We start from the raw sequence: 27,648 nt of genomic DNA on the forward strand, positions 1-27,648 counted from the left end.
TGTAACTCCCACCAAAGAAGAGATCTCTTGCTTGCTACTTCCTCTGCAGTGCCAGCTAAGGCACTCGGTAAGTTGTTGCTAAGTACACAAATGCAGGACTGGGGTCCAGTCCCCACAGAGGTGCAGGGGAAAAGGAAGGACTGTGGGGTCAGCTGGATGCAGCCGTCTGTTTTCATGGAGAAATAAGAACACAGGCTTAGGAGTTCGATAGGGCTGGACCCCAGTTCCACATCTGTCTTCCTGGCTGTGTGCCAGAAGCAAGTCATTTCACTTCTGCTCTTTGTGCGCAGCCGCAGTAAACCAGGACTCAGCACGCTCCTCCGCGATATCACGTGCCTGGGCCTGTGCCAACCCCAGTACCGGGATCTCAACAAATGTTAATTGACTTCCCTTCCCTTACAAATGCCAGAAGAAACCCACGAAACTCATGACAGCCCTTGTAACACACTTGACAGCTAATAAAGAACTCGGGCGTCCTTACGCTTGGTACAATCTGCGTTAAGTACAACTGCCATACATTTTTCAAAAAGCAGTGACATTTTCGATACTTGGTTATCTTATGCAGACTCCTGAGCGGGGGTAGAGTCTTAAATCCGCTGAAAAGAACTGAGTCTTTCAGTGCATGACCTAGCTGATAGAGGTGTCCCTCCCCTGTATATTCAATTACTCGCCGTATAATAGAACCGGACGCACCGCAGAGAGTTTGGTAGCGGAACAGTACGTTCCTCAGGTGGCATAAGTGACTTTGAAGTACCTGTCAGCAACTAGCCTTCCTGGAGGCATGCTGCAACTGCTCAGTTCACAGTGGCATTTTGCTTTGGAAGCCCTTGTTCGGAATATTAAAAAGGGCATGCAGCAGACTTCATTCCTTTGCTTCAAGGACTGTGATTTTGTAAAGCTGGACCCCGTGGTCTACTCAGGAGAGAGTTGCTGGCTCCAGCAAATATTTAAAGATGGTTTGAATTAGGTCCAGTGGTGCTCAAGTTGGTCGGTAACTATCACTATGAGTCTGAGCACAGGGAGTGTGGTTCTCTTTCCTGCTTCGTCCCGATGATGAGCTGGGTAGATTGAACTGGACAATGTCACAGGACATCTGAGGTCACACAAGCCACTTTTTCTGTTAGTGCAGGATGGTGCTCTCCTGTTGTTTGAAAAAGTCTCTGGCTTTTCACAGATGTGTACTTAGGAAGGGAAGAGTTGAAGTTTGCTAGACCTTGCCTCGATCAGCAACATTTTTGGTGAATTCTGAATGATCAGTCAGGCCTCTGGGTCCTTCTCATTCTTCACTACAATGGTAGTTGGCTTTATTCTATCTGAAATTCGTGCCCAAGAGCAGAAGACGGGACCTATTGGTGTCCAAAGGTAGTTTGTCACGTTGGGCGTTGTGACGCCATCATTGCCTGATGTCCAACTTGGCCTTTGGTCTGAAGACAGTGAGCAGAGCAGAGCGGGATGTGGAACTCTGTAAGGGATGGCGCATGGGGGCTGGCATGCTTTGCTCCTGGCTTCAGGTTGTGAGGACTTGGGATCTTTTCAGATCTGCCTTCGAGGACTTTACAGATGTCGAGAGCAACTCTCTTGCGCCATCTTTCTTTGCGAAGCAACAAGAAGTTGAATTTTGGATTCCGAGAGACAAGGTTTGCTCGAGCTCAGCACTACTGACTTTTTGGGTTGGCTAATTCTCTCTTGGGGGGCCGTCCTGTGTACCCCAACACGTGCAGAAGCATTCCTGGCCTCTATCATTAGATGCTGGGAGCCCCCTCCAAGTTGGGACAGCTGAAAATACTCCGAGGCAGTGCCAAACGTCCCCTGGAGGCAGGGGCTGGGGGCGAAACCGCCCCTGGTGGAGAACCTTCTCTGAGGGAGATTTCACGGTCACATGAAAACTTGGATAGTCCAGCTTCTCTGGGCTGTCCTGGGGTTTTAAGACCTTTGAGTTTCCTGGGAAATAGATTTCTGATGGACCTGCAGACAGGCAAAGGAGGAACTAAAGGCAAAGATCTGAGAGGGTGGAACCCAAATGTACTTGATTCCTCTTCTCTCTCTTCCCCCTTCTCATCATCTAGCAGTGAAGCAGGGAGTGGCGCAGACGAGGGGCACCTTGGCTGAACTAGAGAAGCCGGAGCTGGGAAGCCCAGTGCCTGCAGACGACACTGGGAGGGCCTGAGGATTTCTGAACTACAAGCAATCCTGACATATCAATTCAGGCATCAGCAAATTCCTACCGGCAGCATGGAAGACGGTTACTGGAGGCAAGCTGGGCATCAGCCGGGGCCCTTGGCAAAACTGCCATGTAGGCAAAGCTGTTTTTGCCGCCACCTCTCTTTCTGAACCTCCCCCACGCCCTGTCTCACTTTCTCTGCCCTCCGGGCACACAGTCGCCTGCGCTGTCCTCTGGCTTCTAAGTCTGCCTCACCGGCCTGAGCCATCTGCTTGTTATCTGCCCCCATTCTCACTCTCCTTACCCAAATGCTGATTCAGCTATTTTGGGGGTTAAGACTAAAGATTCAAATACCTCACACTAAGGGGAGAAGAGTCAGTAGGTTTAACCTATTCAGGGGATGTTTTGATTCACTGAAGCTTGCTCCTCCTCTTCAAGAACACATTTGGGAACAAACAACCTTGCCATGGCTTATCTAGTTTCCCTGAAATGAGCATCCTGGTTGCATATTTTCCCAGTCACAGTCTCCCCACCTGGCGATCACAGCCTTTGAAATCCATAAACTGGAGAATTAACTTACAAAGGGGCTTCACACAAGGTGAGCTGTGAGTTTCCCATAAAAAAAAATGACCCAAATTCCTGAGCCTGGCCTACAAAGGTCTTTACAATCCCCCCTTCTAGCCTCTTCATCATCCAGTCTCTCAAACTGGGTGAAAAAGATGGACACTGACCCTGGCACCCACTCTCCAAAAATGCGTGTTGTCCGGAGGGGGCTATACAAAGCAAACCAGACAAAATTGATATAAGGCCACGTGTCGGCCCAGGGTAGGTCAACAAGGCCTGGGAGCACCTTGCAGGGGGTACTAGCTCCAGTGGCTGGTCGAGGGAGGGAGTCTTGCTGTCATCTCCACATACCTATACCTGACACACCTTGTTACCTCCCTCTAGCTTTGTACCTGAGAGTCCCTCCATCTAAGTGCCCTCCCCTCACCTTCTGGAAAACTCTTTATGATCCAGTTTATCTGCTACCCCCAGGAGAATTTCTCTCTGGCTGTACTTTTTCCTCTCTTGCTTTGCTTTGCCATGTCTCCCCCTGCTCACCCCCCAAATAAGTCTGTTCTTTTCTTTAAGCTTATACACCCATTCTACAGAAATACGGAAATACGTATCATGGTGATTTGCCATGATGTGTTCACTTGTCAGTCTTCCCTATGAAACTTTTTTCAAAGCCAAGGCAACAAAGTCTACCTCTTTTTAAGCCCCAGCTCCTAGCACAGCGCCTGGCACACAGAAGGTCTCAGTAAAGGTCGCTGTATGAATGAACTCATCCAAACTAGAATCTGGAAGACGTGATCACAGGTTGCCTGCTTTATTCCCTTTTGTCTTACATTGTGGGATTTTTATACGGAAGAGTCCATAAAACATACATGTCCAGTTTAAAACGAAAACTCATGTAACCACAATCCGGGTCAAGAAATTGCTCTCCTCTATTCCTAGCTCATCAGTGGGTGTCATCTACTCCAAACCATGTATGTCATGAAGACAACTCAAAATTCTCTATCTGACCTAAAGTTATTGGGGTCTCCTGCGAAGCATGTTCTCAGCTTGAACCTCAGGCCTGAGATTCCAGATACCACAAGCTTGGCTGAAAGCCAAGCAATTCAGTCAAACATCACTTGGCAGACGTGGCCTGAAATCTAGCTGGAGGAAGCTATTCGCTCCACTGGACAGTATCTTGTACGAGATCTCGAGCACCTTACTCTCCCCCTACATATCAAGGCTTCAGGTTTATGTGGACTCTGTCACATTTGAGAAAAAAACTGAACACGTGAGCCTATCTGCTAATGGATAACCTGTGTGGAGATGGGTTGATTTTTTGGTGGCTGTTAATACGGATCAGCTAAAATCTTGCCATGTGATCGGAAGTGGTGTACTGTGCTCTGCTTTGAGTGAAAAGCAGCCATCTGCCTCACTGCATTTGGTCAGAACACTGTGCCTTTGGAAAGGCCTGCAGTGCCAGGAGGCATGGCAACCCCCCTCGGTGCGACACAGCTCCGAGCTGGCAGGGCTGACTGTGCGGGTCTCATCCAGTCCTGCTGCTGGGCCCCCCGGGCCTCTCTTCCTTCCCCAGCTCCCCTCCACAAGCAAGGACCAGCCTGCCTGCCTTCTTCCGTGCCTCCTCTTTGCCTTTCTCCTGCCCTTCTCCTCTCCTTCCTTTCTTTCTTCCCTTCCTTATAACTGTCCAGCAATAACCTCTATATATAGAGTAGAATAAGGACTTGTTCAATAAGTATTTCTTAAGCTTGGCTGTAATTCTTTTCTTGAACATAAATTCAGCTAAATTTCAGCAAGTTGTCAATTCTAGGGTCCTCTGATTTCACTTTTCCGTGTGTGTGTGTGTGTGTGTGTGTGTGAGAGAGAGAGAGAGAAAGAGAGAGAGAGAGAGAGATGCATGAATCCACTATTACTGTATTTAAATTTAACTCAAATTAAAACACTTTTGGGGGGTAAAGGAGATAACAGCCTTATTCTCATTCTATTCCTTGTTTCACGGGGTTTAATTCCTGCACTATTTTCTGAGCATCTACTATGTGACAGACACATTCTGAGACACTGAGGCTACAGCAGGAAGTAAGGCAGAGGTGGTCCCTTTTCTCACGGGGCTGGCATTTTAAAGGGTTTTTAAATTTAGAACTGAGCTGTCCAGTGTGATAGCCACCAATGACATGCAGCTATTTAAATTAATTAAAATTAAATAAAATGTAATATTCACTGTCTTCGTACTGCCCCATTTCAAGGGCTCGCTAAGCCCATGACTAGCAGCTAGGTACTGGACAGCACAGATCTAGACCAGTCCCATCATCGCAGAAGATTCTACTGAACAAGGCAGTTCTGGAAGAATCTGCCAGAACTACTACCACTCTGAGACTGTAAGAAATCCCCATAGCCATACTACGAGATGAGTAATTATGATACCAGATCATGACTCCTTTACACACAGTCCACCCTTTGAAACACGGAGCTTGCATCCAGGAGGCCTGGAGCCAATGAGTTTATTTTCATTTTGAGCATCCTGTTTTACCTACAAGATGGCAACATCAGTGTGGCGGAAGAGCCTTTTGAAATACTCATTTTTCCCTCTTGTCTTTCAAGCAGGTATTGGGTCTATATCAGAGAAAGAGGGACTGCAGGGCAGAATCCAGAAACAGCCTTTGAGTCTCTGGCTGCTTTTGTGGTCTCGATGTACACGCTCAGGACCTTCAAGCATTTGTAGAAGGGGCAAAAGAAAGGAAGATTTGGGGAATAGATGAAAAAGCCTTGGCCCAAGGAGGACTGGCAGAGAGAAGAGAGGAGAGAGGAGAGAAGAGAGAAATGTTTGGGCAGACAGGTGAGGGTGTTTGAGAGGGAATGCCAACTTGCATGCGTGTTGTGGGCTCACGCTGCGTGGTTTTCCCGGCCATTCTACTGGGGGTAGGGATCCCAGGGGGATAAAGTGTCTAGGATTTGGGACAGCAGGGAGACGTCACAAATCCACTAGACCTGAAGGGTCAAACTGACAGCGACAATGGACATTTTAGCAGCTGTGTGATAATTCCACTACATATTGTTTCCACTCCAACCTTAACCCACCTCTGGGAAGGCAACGAGGGATAAGCCTCAGGTTGTGACTTTCCTCCAGCTTATGGGGATGCGTGTTCAAAACAGGAATCAGTAGAGTTCTAATAAAAAAAAAAAAAAGCTGCTTTTCTGGCAGCATCTGTGTTTGTGGTCTGGGAGCCATCCCCACTCCTCAAGCAGTGTGGTTTCCTTGTACACTAACTCAACAACCGCAGACCTCGTCCCCTTCGGTCTGTTGTACTTGATTTGGTCGGGTAACATTTCTCCTGGAAGAAATAAAGGCACAAAGCAGTGTCCTCTTCTGTATTGGATAAAACGTCAAATAGGAAATTGGTTCCATCCTGGAGCTCTGGTTTCACACGTTCATCAACGGAAGTAAGGGGAGGAAGCCAATGCCATCGCCTAACGGGATGGTTCTGATGAGGAGTTAGCAAACTATTGCCCATAGGCTGAATCTGGCTCGTCTCCTGTTTCAATAATAAAGTTTTATTTTATTTATTTATTTATTTATTATTTATTTATTTATTTATTTATTTTATTGTTCCAATAAAACTTTATTATTGAAACACGCAGAGTTATAATGTAGACTGTATGGCTCTCAACACCACCTGACATTCACTAGAACGAGGCTGCTGACCCTTTGGCTCGGATTACAAACTCCTGAAAGACTAGAACAGTGTCTGTGCATCTCCTGTTTCCTGGCAGGGCCTGCCTCGTGGAAGAGAAGGTCCAGAGCAGGGAGCTGAGAAACATGGGGGGAAACATCCTAAGGCTGAGATAAGTGTGCTTGCTTCCAGAATGACCTCCTTCACGGACTCCTGGGAACATAACTCCTGGAGTTACAGCATCAACTTCAAGTGTTAAAGAAGGACAAGGTGCCAATCAGTCTCCGTCATCTGACATGAGAGAGATAATCTTGTTGCCTTGTTACTATGGGTGATCAGATCAACTGTCTCCTTTATATATAATCTGGGTGCCCACGGTCTCCTGCTCTGCACTACAAGGAAGGGTCCTGAAGCCTCCAATGCACATGGGCTGTGTGTCCTTAGGAGGAATTCTTCCAGGAGTGACACCATGTAAAGGAGTCACGAGAAAGTGATTTGTTAAGGCCATGCTCCAAAAGAGAAACCAGACAGAAGAAAGTGGAGGAAATAGAGTAAGCAGTAGGAAAAAACCAAAAACAACAATAAAAAACCCCAAAAGAAACCTAGTCTAATTTCAGATGAGGTCCAAGCCGTAGCCTGATCTGACGGGGGATCTTTGGAGTATGAATTGCACTTCACATTCAAGAAGCGACTATGCAGTCCTGAAAACAGTAGTTTTTCCACTGAAGCCAAGAGTCAAGGGAACTGGGCTTTCATACCCTGTCTGTCTTTCTTGCCCAGGAAGCAGCATCAGAGTTCAGAGGCCCTGGAGGTACAGAAACTCTCAGGCACTTCCGGCTCTCTGGGCGGTGCAGAGGCGTCTGCAGCTCAAGGTGAAGTTCATAGCGAAGAGCCCTTAGCATCAAAGCACACAGAAACTGGATGGTATGAACAAGACTTTGGCGAAGGGGCATCTGGGTAAGGGGACTAACAGTATTTGCTACATGCCAAGGCTTACCAGTGATTTGGGATTATATGCCATTTTGAATCATCCACACCATTTCTACAATACGGGCCCTCCCGTATACAGCAGACTCTTCTTCCTCTTTCCCTCATCCTTTTCATTTTTCTTCAGAAGAAAATTATTTTGGAGGGGGAAACCCCCCCCACAAAAGGCCACTTTTTGTTCAGGGTCTCCCTTGTTATGATTAAAAAGATAAAATGTTCAAAATTTGCTCTGAGACTGTATCATTTCTCCTGTAACATCTCCGAGGGGCAATAAATCCCAGGATTTCTCTACCCACTCTGTAGAAGGGCATTTCTTTTATTTGACCCAAATCTACAACTTTCATCCTTCAATGGAGCCTTGGCTCGAGTACACTGGGATTTGGGGGCCCATGTCAGACACGCTTTCTCTGCAGAGAGATTCATTTGGGGCATTCACAGACTCCACACGTGGTTGCTTTCATCTTTCGGAGCAAAGGGCCCTCATCTTCCTGATCTGTCCTCAAATACAGCTTTTCATTCACTCCCTCAATAAGTCTGGCTGCTCTTCTTCTGGCTCAATGCATTTAGGTCTTTCTTGAGAGACAGTGACCAGCCCCATCCTCAGGGTCCCAGGCACACACACGCCACAGCTCCAGATCAAGTAAAGGTAGTCCGTTTTGTTTTTCTTTTAATGCCAGAATATTCTAGATGATGTTTAGCATCACTTTGGGTTGAGTTATACATCATGTAGGTGTCTCTAATATTCAGTCTATAGTGATTACCTTTCCCTCCATGTAATCAATTGCATCTGGCTAGACAACAGACTATTACTGGTTTTTTGTTTGTTTTGTTTTTTTAATTTTTACATTTAAAAAAAAATTCGTTTTAAGTAATCTCTACACCTAACATGGGGCTTGAACTCACAACCCCAGTATCAAGAGTTGTATGCTCTTCCTACCGAGCCAGCCAGGCGTCCCACACTATTACTGGATTTTAATGACTGCTTTCATCTTAAACATGCCCTTAGTCAACCTTTCCGCTACTTTTCTTCTGGCGCACACGTGAACTCTTTCTGTCCTTCACTGTTGGCTTAGTATTCAGCATTGCCAGAGACTAGTCTTTTCTTTAAATCTTACAGAATCCCATTTTATTTTTGCATGTGCTAAAGAGGACAAATTCCACCAGAGTTTTAAAGAAAACCCTACTGATTTGCTTCTATGTGGAGGGACACATACTTTTTATATCTCTTGTCCCCAGCAATAAGTTAGCTCCCCATAGGTGACAAAATAGTCGCAACAGCTAGATGGGAGGCTAACTCTTCTCTCCCGAGTAAACTTTTTGGGAAATGGTTTAGAGCTTTTTTGAGATAGTTTCAAAAATTTTAAATATATCCCATCTGCTGATGCTTTATTTTCCATGGGGTTATGTAGGACTGCTTGGAGTATTTGCGGTAGAGTAGAAAAAGCATGGGCTTTGGAGTCATGCAAACATACCATGTACCAAAGGTGATCTGTTAAGGGCAGAGTTACAACAGAGGCTGAAATTGGCCAGGACGGGCCAAGCATGGCATTAACTATAGACAAAGTATCAGCAAGTCTATAGTTTAAAGACAAATGGTATACTACAGGTGATAACAAGAGCTCATTCTTGAGAAAGGTAATGAATGGTGATGCTTCTTGTAGTATCACAGGTAACTGCTAATTTCAAAAGGGGAGCCTCCCCCAAGGCAGGAGAACTCTCCAAGCCACCTGGGGTGGTTCCTTTTTAGAATCCAGCTGTCCTGCATCACTACAAAAGGTTTCACTTTCACCCTTTGAGGGCATTGGAACCATCTGTCTTCAACACAATCTTGGAAACCTGAGCAAAGGTTGCTCTAGACCGCCCATGAGACCGAGCTGCTATTAGCCCAGTCTGGCCCCTTATACTACTTAGGGCTCCAGACTTCAGCTGCCTCAAAACTCTAAATAATTATTCCCACTCTACTTCTCTTACCTATGGTCCTCTATTCCTACAGTGCAAGATCCTCTGGACAACTACGCTCCCCTAAGCTTCTGTCCGCATGTCATGTTGGGCTTTCGTCCACTGAATTTTCCCATCATTTCTCCCTTTCCTTCCTTTCTCCGGAGCCTTCTGGAACACACTTGTCATTGAACACATACTCCTCTGCTTTCTCATACTTCTACAAGCTCAGTCTCCATTTTCTTGCCTTAACTCAATCCCGTTTTGCAGAAAGACGCCCCTTCCCTGTAACCTTCTCAAAAGAAAATCGCACCTTCTTGTACGTCCATCATTGCAGTTCCTGTAAGTGATGTCTGCATTGTCCCTGATACTTCGCCTCTTTCCACCCATTGCTTTTCACTCTTGTACCAAAAGCCCTTTTTCCTCTGAGTTTCCGGTAATTCTGATCAAAGTCTTCCTGTCCACTCTCTCCTGTCATAGGGACACTTCAACAGCTGCTGTGACAAACACAGAAGAACCTAGCTTCAAGATGCTTGACCTCAATTCCAGCATATCCGAGAATCCATTCTGGGCCTTATCATTCTGGTAAATTACTCTACCTCTGAACTATGAATATCAATTTACCACTCTCAACCACAACATCTTATCATCCCACCTCTCGGGATCCCTAGTTCTCAAAGCACTTGGTGCTCAGGCCAGGACTCTTGTCCCTTGATTGTTGCTTCTTCTTCCTAGGTACTTAACAACTTTATAATTTGTTTCTCTTAATTTGCTTCTCCTCCCATCTTAGACCTCATAATGCACAACGTTAAATCCTTGTAAGCATCTTCAAAAAACCTAGGCTCCTTTCCTTATGCCATACTGACACAGTAACGCATCAATCTTGGATTAATCCAACTATTTATTTTTCTTGATCTGGGCTGTTGAGTCTTGACTGAGAAAACAGAAAACCCAACTATGCAAATAGGTGGCCCTAAGCAATCCTTTGATGCGTGCTTGGTGACTTTCCTGAGTGGTGATGACAAAATAGTATTCTTTCTCTCAAAGCCCTGCTTCATTGAACCTCCTCCTCCCCTTGCCACCTCACACAGACACAACACTGCTCTCTCTCTTCCCTGGTAAATGTCTTGCCTTGCTGCTCATTGACTCTTACATCACTGTAGTTTGTTTCTACATTTACTCCTGAAAGGAAGATTCTCTGGCCAAAACTACCAGTGACTTCCTAAAGGTCTAGCTGAATGAACTTTCTCTGAAGATTCAGCTAATTGTTGTTCTCTCTTGCTTTTGATATTGTTGACTCCTTCATTCCACTGTTCCGCTCTGGCCTTCTCTCTCTGCTTGTGCTCCCAGGCAAGCTCACCCGCTTGCATGGCTTTAACTGGAATTATAGTCTTGATCCCAAGATCTGGATCTCCAGGCTGGCTCTTTCTGCATCCACGTACAAAATAGCCTTCTTCGTGGTTTTCTTAGAATTCCCATGGGAACCTCAAACTCAATCCGACCCCAACTGAACAAATCCACCTCTCCCCATAGTTCTTCCTCCTGGGTTCTCTATCTCACTAATGATGTCATTCTTCTGACTGAGCCAGAAACCTTAGAGTGACCTTCAACTTCTCTATCTTAAATTCTCATCCACTTCCCCATTACCACCCTGTGCACCATCTGACTTCTGCCCAGGTCCTCCTGATTTGACTTTCTTAAACTCTCAGGTTGCCTGTCTTCTCCATCCCAATGGGTACTGCAGAGCTAGTGCGCACTCACCTCCCATCTCTAGATTTCTGCTCGAGAGTTCTGACTACAACATGTCAGGTCATGGTACTACCCTGAACATGGAGTATAAGGCTTGTAAGATCTATACTCCCGTCTCTCACTTCAGACCCATCTGTCCTGCTTCCTGCCTCCTGCCTCTCACCCCACAGTCAGCCATATTAAACTACCCACTGTGCCTGGAACTGTCCCTGCTGAGTCCCAGTTTGGAATGCCATTCTTCTCCTTCACACCCCCCTACTCCCATCTGCCCAGCAAATAACTGCTCATATTTCAGGTCTCAGCTCAACCTTCCCATTCTTTGCAAGGCTTCATCTGTTGTGCCCCCCAGCTCTCACCCTAGGACTACTACTGAACTGACTACTTTTCTTTGGGGGCTCCATCTCCACATATATATTGTCAATGTTAGTTTGCCTCTTTGGGACTGTAAACCTCCTTAAAGACAGTATCTCTCTGGGATGCCTGGGGGGCTCAGTTGGTTAAGCCACTGCCTTTGGCTCAGGTCATGATCCCAGGGTCCTGGGATCGAGTCCTGCATCAGGCTCCTTGCTCAGCAGGGAGCCTGCTTCTCTCTCTGCCTCTGCCTGCTTGTGTGCTCTCTCTCTCTCTGACAAATACATAAATAAAATCTTTAAAAAAAAACAAAACAAAACAACCACAGTATCTCTGCCATGTGCCTCTCTTTAATTTACCTCAGTGTCTGGGCTCCTGGTAGGATCAAAACAAACCCCCACTGAATAAAGAATGAATGGATTAAAAATGGAGCCCAACCTGTGAGCTAAGGCTGAAGGAATATTGTGAGAGTGAAACAAAGGCTGATCACTGCAGCATCCTGAATCATCACAAAGGCTTGTCTGCAGAGAGCTCTGCTGTTTGTAAACTCACTAAGTCTCAGTTTGCATTAGCAAACAAGTTGGGTGGGTATCCTTCAGAATATAAGCTGACTTTCAGGGACAGAAAAAGGGGGGTGGTGCCTTCTGCTGGCTTCTGTCCTTAGCAATCTGTGAAAAAACAAAACCCAGCGTAACAATTCCCCCTTTCCCCAAAGTTGGCACTGACTCAAGATTTTCTTTTCCAAAATACTTTCTTTGGTCGGGCAACACTCCCCACGCTATAGCTGTTAGGCATTAGTGTGCTCTGAATCCATTAGAGAAGGTCAGCCCTGAATACCAAATGGCTGCAGAGCCCTGAGTTTCCAGAACGGGAGTCTACGATGGAAAGGCGTAACGATGGCCATCTTCTCTGTCCATGCTGTTCTAAGTTTTGCCATAAGCAGGCATATTTTAGAGACTGGCCTTGAGCTATCTTAACTTCCACACATGAAACGAGGAACGAATAATTTGAGACAGAAAAGTAATACAAGACAATGTTTTAGCTTTACACGCAGGCTCCTTGTTTCCTCACAGAAACAGCGCTTCAAACCCAGTCAACATCACAGAGACACCAGGGGTACAGAAGAGCAAGGTTTTTGTTTGTTTGCCTTTTAAACAGCAAAACATTTGAAATAAATACATAATAAATGAATAAATAAAATGGAGCAACACCAAACCAAACCACAACACAAATAAGCCCTCTTACTCCAGATTACCTACTAATTTTAGATGGAAAGCCCTAGGCAGTAAGAGAAAAAAAAAATTGACCCATGCGTTAAGTAGATTGGATAGTCAATTTGGGCCAAGGGGAACAGCCAAATAATATTAAGTGGTTATGGTAGGAAGTAATTTTTGGACATTCTGCTTTCACGTTAGTACCCAAACTTGTAAAAATACTCAGAGCAGCAGAAAGAAGGACTAAATTTAGACTCTGATTTAATGCATTCAAGAGCATGATTCATTTCTCCCCTGTCCCGGTACAGCCTGGGGAATCTGTGTGTATGGCAGGCAACACAAGGATACCCTGTGAATAAAGGAAAGTCTCATTCATTCAGAGGCTTAAGGAAGCTAGAGACACCCCATCTTCTTGGCCAACAAAGGTGTATTTCTAGGTACCTCACCCACTATGGAACCACATTTCTCAACTGCCAAGAGGCCCTCTAATTTTAGCTTTGCCCTGGCCTTGACATGAATGTGCTGGAAATTTATTCTGTTGCTCCTTCTCTCTAAGTGGCTTTTTCCCCCTCAGGCTCCGGTAGGATGCTGACCAGCTCTCAGATGCCGTGCAACATGGGTCACCTAAATGAGACACTTAAAAGGATGTCATCATTTGGTAGCAATACATTTAGCAAGCTGGGGCCCGAGTCACCGAACGGTAGCCCATAGACTGGGTCGTAGAGAGCTGCTGTTATATATAACTTAAACATCAACCCAACGACAACAGCAAGGTCATTTCTCCTCAGTTCATCAGGGTGCTAGGCAAAACACCCCGGCAGAGCAGACCATGACTGCCCCTTCCCAGTTTCATTACCCGCTGCTGCCAATCACGATCTTGCACACACACCAGCTCCCAGCACAAAACAAATGTTTCAGCCTCACAGATCATTGAGATTCACGCCAGACTATAATTTGTGTTAATCTAATCTGGTTTAGCGGTGAAAGCCCCCTAAATTATTTGGTGATTTTGCAGTGACTCCATTCTTTCTTATGTCTTTTGCTTTCTTTCTGTCTTTAAGCACATTTGGAAAGTAATCTTAGAAGTCTCATTCCAGCTTTTTTGGCCTTATTGAAAGTCTCTGGGTTTAGGAGAAATGACAAGACAAAAAAAATGGGAGTGTATATAAAAAATCTGCCATTCAGTAACACTGCCTTCCAGAAGTGAGGGCGTTACCGCCGTCCTCCCTTCTGAGGCAGAAGACAGACGTCAATAACCCACCCTTGGGCCCCATGACACATCCACATACAGTCCACCCCCAGCAGGTTATTTCCCCAAACATGAAATGGCTTCAGCAACTTTGCGGTTCAAAACAAAAGGAGTTAGATACGGAGCACGTGCACCACGTTAGAAATGAGTCGCTCTGCGGAGGGGCGTGTGAATGAGCAGCATTGGTGAGGCCCCCACAGGGCCACATCCACAGGATGGGACTGGCAGACCCTGTGCAGGGTTGCAGGTCCAGGCGGATATGAGATCCTGTCGGCCTGAACACATGCTTCACAAACCAGCCTGGACACGGCACAGAGAAGAGGCAAGACACCGTAGGGCAGCGTAAACGATCTGTACCTTTCTCAAACAGCTCGGTTCTTGGGTCTCCCGGGGCAATTCTGCATGGCTGGGTGGGGGCAGTCACCCAAGGGCCCTTGGGCTTGTCCAGTGCCATAACATGAAAATCAATTATTTCCAAGACAGCGATGGGTGTTCAATGGCCTTGGCCAAATATAAAGACAGATTTGGGGGCAGCCTCCTATACCCATTTGAGAAAGGACAAATAAATGCTCTTTAGCGCTCCAAACAGCAAACCGGCTGATTTAGCTTAGAACAGTGGCTACCATTGCAGCCAATTTCGGAATGTCAAGAAGGAAGGTAACTGGGGGAAAGGTATCATGAAGCTTGCATCCATCCAGGGCTGGGTCGGTTCTGTATTGAGATTTGGGGCAGAAATTTATTCTCACACATGTAGAGCACCACAGATCTAATGAACAATAAGGGATGTCTATTTTCACGCTTCACTCACACAAAACACCTCTCTTCTGTCTCGGGGTGGGGGTGGGGGTGGGGGTGGGATTCCAGTTCTAAACTACAATCAGCCCTTCTTTTAAAATCACAATAAGAAGTCCTCTTATTCAGCCAGATGGTGGTGTCTGTTGCACTAGGTTGGGCTCATAGTACAACATCAATAAATGGCCACTTGTAGAGGGACAGACAGAATCCCATTTATAAAACACACCTACACTTCCTGTCTTCTCCCCTCCCAAAATGTTGTACTGTCCAAAACACCCGTGGGGGCTTAATCTCATTTTGCGGAAGAAAGGAAAACTTAAAAAGGCAAAATAATGTACGTGGAAAGCAATTTCTTGGGGGAGATAAGACAATTCATCTCTGAGGAGAATGATTATAGATGGGCTTTTAAGCTGTTTTGCCTTTGGGGGCCAACTGAAAGGATACTGAAAGGGTTTTCCCCAGGCCCTGGAAAGCTGTCTCCGTGAAGGCTGCACATGGCCAACCAAAGACCTTACAACCAGGAGATGGAGTTAAAATTCTTCCTCAGTGAGCTTGGCCAAGTCTCCTGAAATGAATATTTGTTTCAATTAGGTGTTCCAAAAAGCCTTCTTGCCTCAGATGACTCATTTTAAGAAAGGTATTTGTTTAAAATCCATCGCAGGCAGCAAAACGACATATTAATGGGTCCTGGTGCCAGGGTTCCCCTACTCCTCACAGGCCTGGAGGGCTCACCTCTCTGGTGCTTGCTCCTTCTTTACCCGGTGTCCATCCTACCTGGGACTGGCCGAGGGGGGCGGGGCTATGCTGACGGGGCTTTGCTCCTGCTCTACCTGGTTATGTAACCCCGATCCGTATCCACGGTCCAGGGCTCGGATGGCTGGCTTGTCAGCAAAAAACGTCTCAAAAATGTTAATTCGACAATGTTGGAGGGATGTTATTTCTAGAGCTAAATTCCTCAGGGAGAATGAGAAATAGTTGTTGGAGGGATTCAGCACTTCCATACTGCAAGGTACTTCCTTCCTGATGCTTTCTTCCCAAATAATTTCCCAGTGCCTGGTGTGCCCTGACATTTGGTCCAAATAAAATGCTGGAACACACTCCTAGGCTATAACTACCTCCAAACTCTGTATGAGAGGGTGTTTATTACAGAGAATCGGCATCTATTAGGGCATGAAACATTCGGGGCCTGCTGGAGCTCACTCCTCACACTGAATCATTTCATGATATAGATACTGTTTTTGTTTTTTTTTTCCTGGCATTTACAGCAAGCAACTCAGTTTATAACCTAAGGCATTTTCCATACTTCCAGGCAATGAATACTAGCTTCTTTTGAGTCTCAAAAGCACATAATTTAAGACAGGGGGGAAATGGAGCTGAAGAATAGTTTCCATTGCAAGGAAAACACCATGCAGATGTTTGCCCTCTTGAATTCTGATGGCAAAATAAAGAATTGTTTATTTGTTCTGAAGTCAAACCCAAAGAATTTAGTTTTTACAGGCTGGGGCCTAGGGTAGGGGTGGGGAGTAATGACATAATATTTTAATAATATTGAAATATTCACCACATGGCCCTAGGATTTTGATTCCCCAAATATGATTTAGATCTTTTTATATGGTTTTTTATCAAATTTAGGATGTCTGGTATCAATGTGTGTCACAGAAAGGACATACCTGGAGAAACACCCGAGGACTACTTTGTGAAAATTGCGTATTCGCCTTCTGTAATTGTTTTTTTTTTTTTCTTTCTCCGAGATAGCAAGCTAGGAATCAGTCCTCTATCTTGAGCCATTTATTGAGAACAAACAAATGAACTCAAAAAAGACGTGACCCAATTGAAGTTCAATACCTGACTTTGGTGTATGAGAATCATAAACTTGCTTACGGTCTATCTGGTCCGCAAACACTTCCCCATAAATCATCCAGTAGGGCATGTAGAAGATGTTCTTGGCCAGTTTCCATGATGGCTCCTCATTGGGAAAGAGAATGGCTTGCCTGGCGACCCCAAAACTCATCAGTACCACCAGCATAATGATGACAAAGTACATCATATCTATCATCTGGAAGAGAGAAACAAACGAAAATCCGTTTAATTGAGTGTTCCTATGACACCAACAGTGATGGAAACCTTTGAAGGAGGTTCACTTTTAACACTACTGCTATGGGATATATAGATAGACAGCTGTGTCCAAGTAAGAAAGAAAACACTTGGTCTATTGAAGCAATGTCCACAGAACTTATCAGTAACTCAAAAATCATTTTTAAAAAAGCACACACAGCATGGAACCCCCTCATCTTTCATTGTTGACTATGCCACCTATTTAAGATTAGGCATGGGAGTCACATGAAGCTCGGGTCTCTCTACAAATCCAGTACTAACTTTGATCTGTTCCTGTGAACGGGAAAGGTCCTCCTAGGGTCTCTTTCTTCGTAGCAAAAGTGAAACTGGAAGAATTGAAATATTTCAAGAACAACTGCAGTGCTGTAAATTCCCTAAGCTGGAAAGGCTAATGAAGATCTCAAATGCTCAAGAAAATAATCAGTTGCGAACAAAGCTAGGACAACCCAAATATCCATCATTTATCTTCTTATTCTTGTGGTCCCACCTCATCGCTTGGTATTCTACCACAAAGCAGTCCCTCAGAGAACCATTCTTTCTGTACTTAATTCTCTTGTAGCATATCCTATCAGTTATGGAGGGTGTTTTTGTAGGCGACAGAATCAAGTTGCCTAATGGCTCATTTCTGTGTCTGCTGTTCAAATGTTGGATTTTCATCTTGACGTGTTTATAAAATTCTCTTGACTGCATTTGAGCACAATATCATCTCTTGTTCCTCTTTGATTCCTTTCTTTTTTGCTTGTTTTCATGATACATATTATCTGGGATCTGTTTCTCATATGCCAAATTACTTTCCTTTTATCACCAAAAATAGATGGGGATATAATAACTATTATTTTGCCTGGCCAGAACCCATTGCCTCCTTCTTTTAGAAGCAGTTCCCACCCATTTTGGCCATAAAGATAGGTGTCTTTTCCAGGCTAAGTTAATCATGGTAGCTCACCCTCTGGCAACAGCGATAGGAGGTAGGCATGCGACATAAGATGAGCCAACCAGAATCCTATCTTTGGATTTTTTTCAACTGAAGCTGGGAGAGAGAAGCTCCCTTTCTTTTTCTGTAATGATATGAATTCAGAGTTGCTGATGCTCCCACTAGTGAAACTGATCAGGAGTGAATGAAGCAGATATTCCAGACACACAGAGAGAGAGAGTTATGTCTTGACAGGGGCTGAGGGCCTGATTGAAGTAGCCCTTTAGGCCAGTTTCATTTTGCCCTTCTCTAAGTCAAAATAGCCCTCCTGGGCTTAAGTTAGTTGGAGACTGGCTTCTATTCCTCACATCAAACACCTAATACAAAAGATGACCTTCTCTTGGATATCAAACTTCCTGAAGGGATACCTACCCACAAAGAAACACTAATGATAATTTTATCAATGATAATAAAAGCTGTAAATTTGCTTTAAAATTTTATTTTGAAAGAATATATTCCACAATGCCTGTTAATAGAATTAAAACACTAGAGCCTTCCTGTTTGCCTCAGGACACTGGGGGCTCAATGTATTTTAGGTCAATTAATCAACCATCAAGGCAACTTCCAAACCCAGCTCTCAAGTATCATCTAACTTTGAGACTCAATAAGAATCTCTCAAAACTTGACGTTCATTCATATCTGTTCACTGTTTTTAAAAATACATGCGACTTAATTGGTTATTCCTTTCACAGCATAGCAGCCTCAGAATGCTCTTAAAAGTGAACAAGCAAGCTGTGTTGAAACAGTTTCATAGGAAACATAGGCCTGTTGCTCATCTTCTATTTTGTAAAATTCTTTCATTCCTCATTTACAAAAAGTTCTATCAATGAAAAAACACTAATGGGGCCTTCAAGTTGTATATTTGGATTGATTAAAAGGTGGGTGGGAAGAGGAACGTATGTACTCATGAAATTTAGGAGCCAGTCTGACAGCCAGTACACACAGCAACTGGTCTGAAAATTTAATTTCCCAGGGCTGTTTTCCTTCAGATTGAGTCTGCTATCTACCCGCAGGGCCAAACAACCAAAGACAAGAAACATTCTTCCCACCCAACATCATAGACCTCAAAAACCTATACCACACAAATACTGAAATCTGGTAGAGTGCAGAAACAGAACATTATTAGTAAAAACTGGGGACCTCTGTTTTTACAGCTAAACTGTCCAGTTGGTTCAATATGAGGAGAGCTGATTCTGTCTCACTCTTATAACTATTCATTGGTTGCATTCTGTATAGGTGTTAGACGACCTGAATTTTCATCTTGACTCTTCTAGTAAAACCAGCTTAGGTGGTCACGTGCAGGTCACTTAATCTTGGTTTTTTCCTTCATTTTTGAAATGTGGATAATAAAGACAATAGCAATGCATATTAATTTTGTAAGGATTAAGTGTGATAACACGTGAAGCAATGTGGGTAGATCCCTGTAAATGTTCATGTGTTGTTACTATTCGCACCGGATGGCTGGGCTGTGACGTCAGACCCACCCAAGCAGGAATCCTGCCTTTGTTCTTTGCCTGGTTTCAGTTTATCCAGGTACCAAATGAAGATACTAAAAGCCATTTCATGGGGTTGTATTGATGATGACATGTTTGACACGGTATTTGGCGCAGAGTAAATGAGAGCTATCATTGTTGGTTTTTTTCTGCATGATAAAAGTGAGCTTAGTACTAGGCTTAGAGAACTGCACTGAGAAGTGGAATATGAAGGAAAGGGGTCAGGATCCCAGTAAGTGATTTTGCATTTAAAGATCAGTTAGAATCCTACTTGATCAAGTATTGTGTCCAGGTATCTTAGCAGCTGTCTGTCTGTCCCTTACCACAGGGCACAGTGAGTTACTTGGCTGTTTAGTACCGAATAGGGACTCTCTAATGTTGAGGGGCTTTCAGAATAATCACATCTGGGCATATTTTGTTATGCGTCCCACCTGGCAGTCCATCTGGCTCAATGATCAATTCTATGGGCATATTTTACCTCCCTTCTAGATCAGTGACTCAATTACTGAACTAAGTATCTTGGGAACTCCAGGAAAGAGAACAAAGCCACCACATACACTCATTTTCTACTTATTCTTGACTGAAAAGTGAAGTCATTCCTAAGTTGGAAGGTAGAGAAAATGCAGTACGTCTCTCTCGCTCACTCCATAGTAAGGGTTCATTCAAGTCAAAACTGGGGATAATTATGCCATTATTAAAATGATAGACGGGGATTTTACAATAAGCTTGCTGTTTTAGTGTGACTTTAGATATTTCAAGTATTTCAATGCCACCCAATGTTTTTAAAGTAATATACTTAGCTGGTTTGAGACCTCAGATCTTATTTACTGAAACAAAACAAGGCAACCAATCAATTAGAAGAAATAAGCCATCAGATTATGTAACCGTCTACTGTGGTGGTTCTCAACAGAGAGCAAGTGTGTCCCCAGAGTACATACATATGGCAATGTTGTTCTAAGTGTGTGTGTGTGTGTGTGTGCGCACCTTCCCTACTGGCATTAGTGGGTAGAAGCCAGTGATGCTGTTAAACACCCTAAGATGAACAGGACGGCCCCCATGACAATGAATTATCTAATCTGAAATATCAGTAGGGCCCAGGTTGAGAAAACTGGGCCTAATTTTGCAGCTGTTATAATTTTCGCTCTCATTGGGTCCATTTGAAAATACATTTGAGAGTCTCAGGGAAGCTTGTCCTCTCTGTCCAGGAATTCATACGCCCGTGTATTTTTTATATATAAATTGGGTGGAGGGTCCACCGATCCTTTCTTCTAAATCTCTCCTGAAGACTCTAAGTTGAGAGTCTCTGCTTTTAGACATCCAAATCTTTACCACAATCCCAAATTCATTACTAAAACACAGAGAAGATTATATAACGGGCTGTGCAACGGAGTAAGATATACATATTTTATCTAGTCAAAAATCCCAGTTGAACTGGGATTTGGTTTTGGGTAAATAAATCAGGCTTGTTGAATTCCAATTTTCCTCTCCAGAATGGGCTTGGTGATATATCCCCTAAGCAATACTGGTGTTATAGATTACAAGCTTTTGTACAAAAGGGTTAAGAATAGAGCAGACTAACCACGCTCACCAATCCCCTATCCCTTCTCCTCCTTTTTATTATACTTTAACATAAAGTGAACATAAATATAAGAGATGTCATTTATCAACTACCTACTATGGGCCAGACCCTACTAGCTATTTAGGATGTTCTTTCTAATCACCACAATAACCCTTGCAAGATATAACCTTGCATTTATTATAATTGCTTTGAATGAATAAACTAAAGTCTTAAAGAGGTTAAATAAATTGGCTCTAGGTCTCACAACCCCTTCCTTTTGGATTCAAATTCTCTTCTTTGCATGTGTTTGCCAGTGGTTCTGTAGGAAGAGACTTGGTTATTTAAGATTCATTTCAGTAGAGTTATATACACACATACACACTAATAATGATAACGAATATTGACTTGCTGACCTAAGGTCAGCAGCGATGATGTATATAGTAAAATTTGACTGAGAATTATAAAGGACATCTATTGACTGAGGGTTGGTTTTCAACAGCTCACAAGTAGAAGTGGAGTGGAGGTTATCAGCACAGAGGATTTTCAATAAGAGCTGTTTACCACAGTAGGAGGGAGGTATCTGGCTTTTCCACGAATGCTCTGTAAAGGTGAAGTAAGGGACACTTACTCAAATTCAACCTAATTGAACTCAGCTAAAATAGATTATATTTTCTTCCCTTCGCGTAGGGAAAGGCATTTTTCAAGCACTTCGTTAAAAAGAAGAAGAAGAAGAAATGTTACAAATCGAAAAATCTGTTAAAAATTTGGAGTGGACACCCACTCCTCCTCCAAGGTCCATTTAAAATGTAACCTCCATGGGAAGCCTTCCCTGACCTACATTGTCTTTTCTATGCTCCTTTATACTTTATATGCCTCTCTATCACAGCATTCCCATACTGTATGGTAATTACTTCTCTTTGTCTCATCTTTGATCTCAGGGAACGAGCTCCTTTACATACCCCACTCCTACGCCAGTGCTTAGCACAAAATAGATGATCTGTGATTGTTTTTCAGTAAGTAAATGGGTGAGTGATGATTAATTTTCCAGTGATGGATATACATGTAGTCAAACTCCGAAACACTCACAAGGAATGAAAAAAATAAAACACCCCCAGGGCCATTTCAGACCATCACGGCGGGCCCAAATGAATTATTTTCCTCTCCCTGTTATTGCCTCTGCAATAACTCCTCCTCTGCAAATGTCCAACACGGAATCAGAGGATCCTGCTTACCATTTTTCCAATCATCATTACATAGGGGCCCAAATACTTGTTCACGCCGAAGATGTCTAGCAGACGGATGTACCAATAAATGATGTTCACACAATAGATGACCCTCCCATCACTCCTGAAGGGCTGGTCTTGGAGACGAAGGATCATTCCGACAGAGAACAAAAGGATGGCTATCAGGTCTGTGACGTTCCAGTATTCCTGCAGCCACACCTTCACTTTCTGTAGCAACTTCCCTGGTTCCGACATTAGAATCTAAAAGGCAGGAGAGAGAACGGGCTTAGGTCTGATTTCAGTCTATGTTTTCCGTCCAGTTGGAAAATGCTTGGACTGTTAGTCGACATCAGTAGCTTGTTTTGTTTACCTGGGTCTACTTGGATATGTGCATGCTGTGAATATACAACCAAACTAAACTTAGGCCATGCAGAGACAAACATTCCAGAGGCAAATAGAAGCAAGAAGTTTTCTCCTTGGGGTTGCCTTACAACCTTAAGACACGCATGAGGGTCTTACTATAAAATTACTGATTCCTAATACAATGTAAATCTCTTGAAATTTGGTGCCACCATATTGAGTTCCTCAGATCCCCAGGGAGGACTCCTTCAGTCTTCTCTTCACATCCAGAGAATTGCATCAATATCACCTCTATTTCTAAATACAATCTGATCCAACCACTTCTCACCACTACCCACTGCTGCCATTCTATTCTAAGTCCTATCACGTCAACCAGATGATTGCAACAGCCTTCTAACCAGTATCTCTGCCACCAGTGATGCCCACCCTTCCTCAATCCATTCTCTGAGTAGCACACAGAACGATCTTTAAAAACTGAAGCCATGATCTGGGCGGCGATTACACAGTTGTATGGGTAGACAGAAAGTCATCAAGCTGGACCCTTAGGAGTTGTTCATTTTCTTCAACAACAAAACAACAACAAACTAAAGCAAATTGTGATCAGTGAATATTTAAATCGCCCGATGGCTTCCAATACAAACAGAGGAAGAGCCGAACTCCTTCCCATGGCCTCCTGTCACATCCCACCCTATTCTTGCCGTTCCACACCTGCAGACACAGTGGTGTGCTCTCCAGCATAGCAAGTTCATTCTGTGCTCAGGATATTTGCACTTGTTCCTTCTCTGGGGCATTTTCTTCTCCCAGATTTTTCTCCTCAAGGTCTCTGCTCTAATTTCCCCTTATTAGGACTACTTCTTTGACTACCCTACCTGCAGGAGCCTCCCCATCCCCAAGTCAGTCAGTAACATATTTGTTATGTTTATATATGTTTATATATGTTTCACTATACTAGCTTCTGTATGCATGTAAATGTTGTATGTGTCTGTCTACCTATCAACCCCGCTAGACTGTAAACTCTGAAGGCAGACCCTTTGTTCCCCAGGGCCCGTGACATAACAGATTCTCAATAAATGTTTGTTGACTGACTGCTACATGAACATGTCCTCGCAGCAATTCTCCGCTCCCTCCTACACATTGGCAGCTGGGGTGGGGGGAGGGGACTCTGACGGACCTTAAATCTAGAGGGGCTTTTCTGCTGCCACACACAGGCTCTATGAAAGGCACAGTTGGATAGTGGGAGGTGCCACCCCACCCACAGCACAACCTGCCGGCGGATGCGAGGAGCCAGGAAGGCCGGCCTAGTGAGGTCGGAGAGCCGGGCTACCTTCACGAATCCTGGGGGTTTACCCTGAGACTTCCGTCCCTCGCCGCCATCATCACCAGCCCCGCTTTCCCAGCTCGGGACCTCCTCTCAAAGGAGAGGAAAGCAAAGACAGGGGGCAGGTCGAATCCGCAGCTATTTATGGGAATCCTGTGTCCCCTTTAAGGGCTTACCTTGGCCTGAAATATTAAGGAAGGGAGGTCTTGGGACGAGGGGTTCGAGTGCTGCGCAGATACCTGCGCCGGCGGGTAGCCTCCTGCTTCCTGCTCGGCCGCGCGCCATTCCCCACCCCTACCCCGGGGTTTCTCCGACGGGAGCCTGTCGGCAGCACCACCTGCGGGGCGGGCGAAAGCGCAGACGGCTGCGCCCTGCGCCGGGAGGTTCTGCGTCGGCGCGCCTGCCGCGGGGCTCGGGAGTTTCCATTTCTAACGAGTTCCCAGGTCAAGCCGGTGACAACAGGTTGAGAACCACTGTCCTACCCACGGGGACCCCCGCACCTGCCGCCGTCCTGGCGGCTCCTCACCCGGCTTCGTCTCCACGAGGAGCAACTCCGCGTGTGTGGGCGGGCGGGGGTGGGGTGGGGACGGGAATTGACTTGGAGTTTCCTAACCCTGGGTCCACACCTTGCTACAACTAACTGGTCAACGCAGGGGCTGACAGCTTCATTTTTTAAACGGCAGCGATCTTTTTGCGAAATCTCAACGTAAACAAAAAAGGGCCGGGCTGAGGGGCTGCCGCGAAGCTGAAGCGCGAAGGCCCCAGAAACTAAAGCTTCTCCGACGGGCTGAGGGGGCGTGGCGGCGGCGGGGGGCGTGGCGGCGGCGGGGGGCGTGGCCGCGGGTCTCGGACTCGTGGTGCCCTCGCGGGGTTGCGGGGAGGAGGGTCCGGGCGGGAGGACGTCCGCCGGGGCGCGCTGTAAACAGTTCCGGGCTCTTGAGGGATCCCCGCGGCCTGTGTTGGTGACTGCGCGCAGAAGTATGTGGTGCTGGGAATGGGAGGGCCGCCTGTGAAGCCACAAAGCCCCGCTTGTATGTTGGGAGGCCGGGAAGCCTGCAGACTTTCCCACGTTTCCAGGATCTGGCGTGCCCGCGCGCTGCGGGAGACGCGGAGGCGGGACCTGTGAGGGCCTCGGCCTCTGCCTCGGGGCGCTCGAGCATCCTCGCTCGGATGGGTCCCGCGGCGCCCGGGCGGGGGCGGCTGCCTCGCCAGGCCGAGGAGGAAAAGGCGGGACCGGGCAGGAAGGTGGTCAGCGCCTCCCTGTGCGCTGCCTCCTCCGAGGCCGGGCTCTTGGGCTGACCCCCTGCTGACCCGAGCCTGCAGAGCCCGGCCCTGTGCACTGGTACATGCAGCCTCAGGAGAAATGGATATCCAGGCCGGGAGGTTCCTGGCAGCCCGCCTGCTTGGCAGCCTCTTCCAGAACAGTCCGTGGAGTACAGACTGCTCCCTGTCTTCTTCCAGTCTGGTCCCTGGAGGGATTCCAGTCTCCCTGCCCAAGTCTTTCCCTTTTCTGCTTATCATGGGGAAGGAATATGCATCAGGGCGTTAAATCACGGGAGGGGAGCTGGCGCTTAGCAGCTGCAGAGCCCTGACCAGTGAGTAGCAGGCCTCGGTTCTCAGAGAGCTGCACAAAGACCGCAGCAAATTTATTACAGTTGTTCAGCTCACAGATGGGAGGTCCACGGCCCTGGTCAGGAAGTAGAAGGCATTGTGAATAGGAAGTCCTAAGAGTAGACCACCAACTAGAACAAGGCCAGGCGAGGCATCCATTAAAAAAAGAAAAAAGAAAAAAATCCAGCTCATGAAAAGGAACTAGTACACACCTCCAAACTCTCAGGATGGGGGCATGCCGATTAGCATTTAAGTATTCCCAAAGCAGTTTAAAAGCCAAAAGAAGGGCTCTAAATATATTTAAGAGATTTTTTTAAAGATCCCAATATGATGGCGTCTAATAGATACTGCATCCCTTTTTTTCTGGAAGAGAACATTCGAGAGCTATAATCTAAGATACTGAGCTTTTAACCTGTCTTGGTAAAGAAGGCAAGGATGAATTTATGAATTTGTAGGAATCCTTTTTTTTCCTGTGGAACCTGATACATTTTCCCACTCACTATAGTATAATAAGTAGGATTGTTCCGGAGCTCCTGAGGGTGCAGTGGAATCGACGGAGAGTAATTCTTCCAGAAGAGGCCTTGCCTGCTGACTCCAGGGGGAAATGCAGAAGAATCCTCACACAGGGCAAGCCCGCCTTCCCAGCCTAGGGAATGGGAGTTCGTGGGGCACGTTTAGCAGGGTTGCAGAGCCCTCTGGTGGACCGTTGCCTGAGCACATTCATTTTAGCAGCTCACATTCTGACGGCCCCCGGGGCTGGCTTTAACTTCCAGCAAGACCTATGGGTGTGGGGTTATGCTCGTCCTTTTGCAAGATGGGGATTGGGGAGCGGGGAAAGAGGGAGACCCACATCCTCAACCTGAAGGGCAAGAAGTCTCTTCATTTCACCTCAGTGATGCCTAGAGCTGGTGGAAAGGCTGGTGCCGAGCAGGTGCATAATAAATGTGGAGAAGGAATAAACCAGAGGATGAATTAATGAACGAAAGCATAGTTCCTCCTCCCACAGCTGCTGAAACGCATTTGAAGAATCATAGGTATTGGATGACAGTGTCCAAAGAGACCCGGAGTAAAGGGTTGCAGCGGGAGTTAAAAGCGGAAAAATGGAACAATTTGAGAAGTCCTGTTTATAGAGTCAAGGAAAGAGAGGCATCGACGGTATCAAAGACAGGGGGAGGGTTTCTTGCGGCAGGAGCTCTGCGGGCAGAAGCTAGAGCAGACCCTGAGCATGCACGGAGTGGCAACTGATAAACACACACTGGGATGCCTCCCCAGGTCAAGGCCTCCTCAAGGCCAAGTCCATTATTTCTACAGCAGCATTAGGGAATACAGTTTCTGGCTTCATTTGGCTCCCCGGCAGCCACCTCTCCCTTCCACCCACAAGTGTAACTAACCACCGTTTTTCTGCAGTGTTCTCGTTTCTGAAAGCGGTTACCTCTCTCATCTTTTCTATTCCCAGGGTGAATATGTAGGAAATGACGATCCATTCCTGCGTGGAAGGCCAGCGTTCCATCTTCACTAACACGATGTAGTTGAAGAGCATCAGATACCCGATGTACGCCAGCTGCAAGGAAGCACAATGAAGAGGGTGCTTGGGCTCCGAAGAGCCCTGCCCTTGGGACCGAAGGAGCCCGCCCTGCAGGACGGAACAAGCTCAGCAAGCAGGATGCAGAATTCACGATGGAGTTAACCTGAAAGCTTTCAACTGTCCAAAGAATTAAAAAAAAAAAAAAAAGACTGTAATATCTGAAATCATGTGATGTGCCGTCTCCCTTTTGACCCTTACGCATGTGTCTGGGTCCCAGTACTCTGCTTACACCTCTGTGTCCCGAAGCATCATTTTGTTTTGCAGTTACCCAGTTTCTTGTGTCTTTCTGGCTAAAAAGCAAACCGCTTCTCTCAGGGCTATTCTTGTTCCTGCCTGAGTCTCAGGTTCTTGAATGAGGGCAACACAGTGGATTTGAGCCTAACGGATGCCAGGTAGATTAAATGTCTGTAGGAAGGAAAGGAACACACATACTATACTGTACTTGTAAACCAGTCAAACCAACGTAAAAATAGACTGGACTTGATCTCAAAGTCCCACCTGAATTATTTTCCAAGTTCATGTCTTCTTTCTTTTTTTTCCCCCCCTCCTACCTGTGCTTGGCTTGGCAGGACCCCGGGGAGGGATTTATCTATTTTCAGTTGCACCACCTCCCCCACCCAATCCAAGCTGGGGTCTTCCTCCCTGGTTTCTGCTTCTTCAAAAGAAAACAAGAGAAGAGAAAGCGATTTATAGAAAGGAAGGGGTCTGTGTATCCTACTGTGGCTTGGAGGGGAGTGTAATCCTCACG

The 27,648-nt window shown here is 45.7% G+C and overlaps 1 protein-coding gene and 1 long non-coding RNA gene across 24 annotated transcripts in view; one reads left to right on the forward strand and one right to left on the reverse strand.

Moving 5' to 3' along the window:
* TRPM3 (transient receptor potential cation channel subfamily M member 3) overlaps positions 1-27,648 on the reverse strand; it is a gene marked incomplete at its 5' end in the record, with an annotated part of 786,868 nt that overhangs the window by 38,189 nt on the left and 721,031 nt on the right. For 18 of the 23 annotated variants that reach the window (XM_080819682.1, XM_080819679.1, XM_080819677.1 and 15 more), the window contains 3 exons: positions 16,549-16,723; positions 22,036-22,287; positions 26,748-26,876. In XM_080819682.1, coding sequence (XP_080675808.1) covers positions 16,549-16,723; positions 22,036-22,287; positions 26,748-26,876 — 556 coding nt within the window. Of the gene's footprint in view, positions 1-16,440; positions 16,724-22,035; positions 22,288-23,880; positions 23,989-26,747; positions 26,877-27,648 lie in introns of those variants that run through there. The other 5 variants (XM_080819696.1, XM_080819676.1, XM_080819694.1 and 2 more) reach the window with 3 other exon arrangements.
* Positions 24,549-27,167, forward strand: LOC308353071. Its single transcript, XR_013967731.1, has 2 exons — positions 24,549-24,682; positions 26,772-27,167. It is a non-coding gene; the product is annotated as an uncharacterized lncRNA (long non-coding RNA).

This window comes from Martes martes (assembly GCF_963455335.1).
Source record: "Martes martes genome assembly, chromosome: 12".
Classification (NCBI taxonomy): Eukaryota; Metazoa; Chordata; class Mammalia; order Carnivora; family Mustelidae; genus Martes; species Martes martes.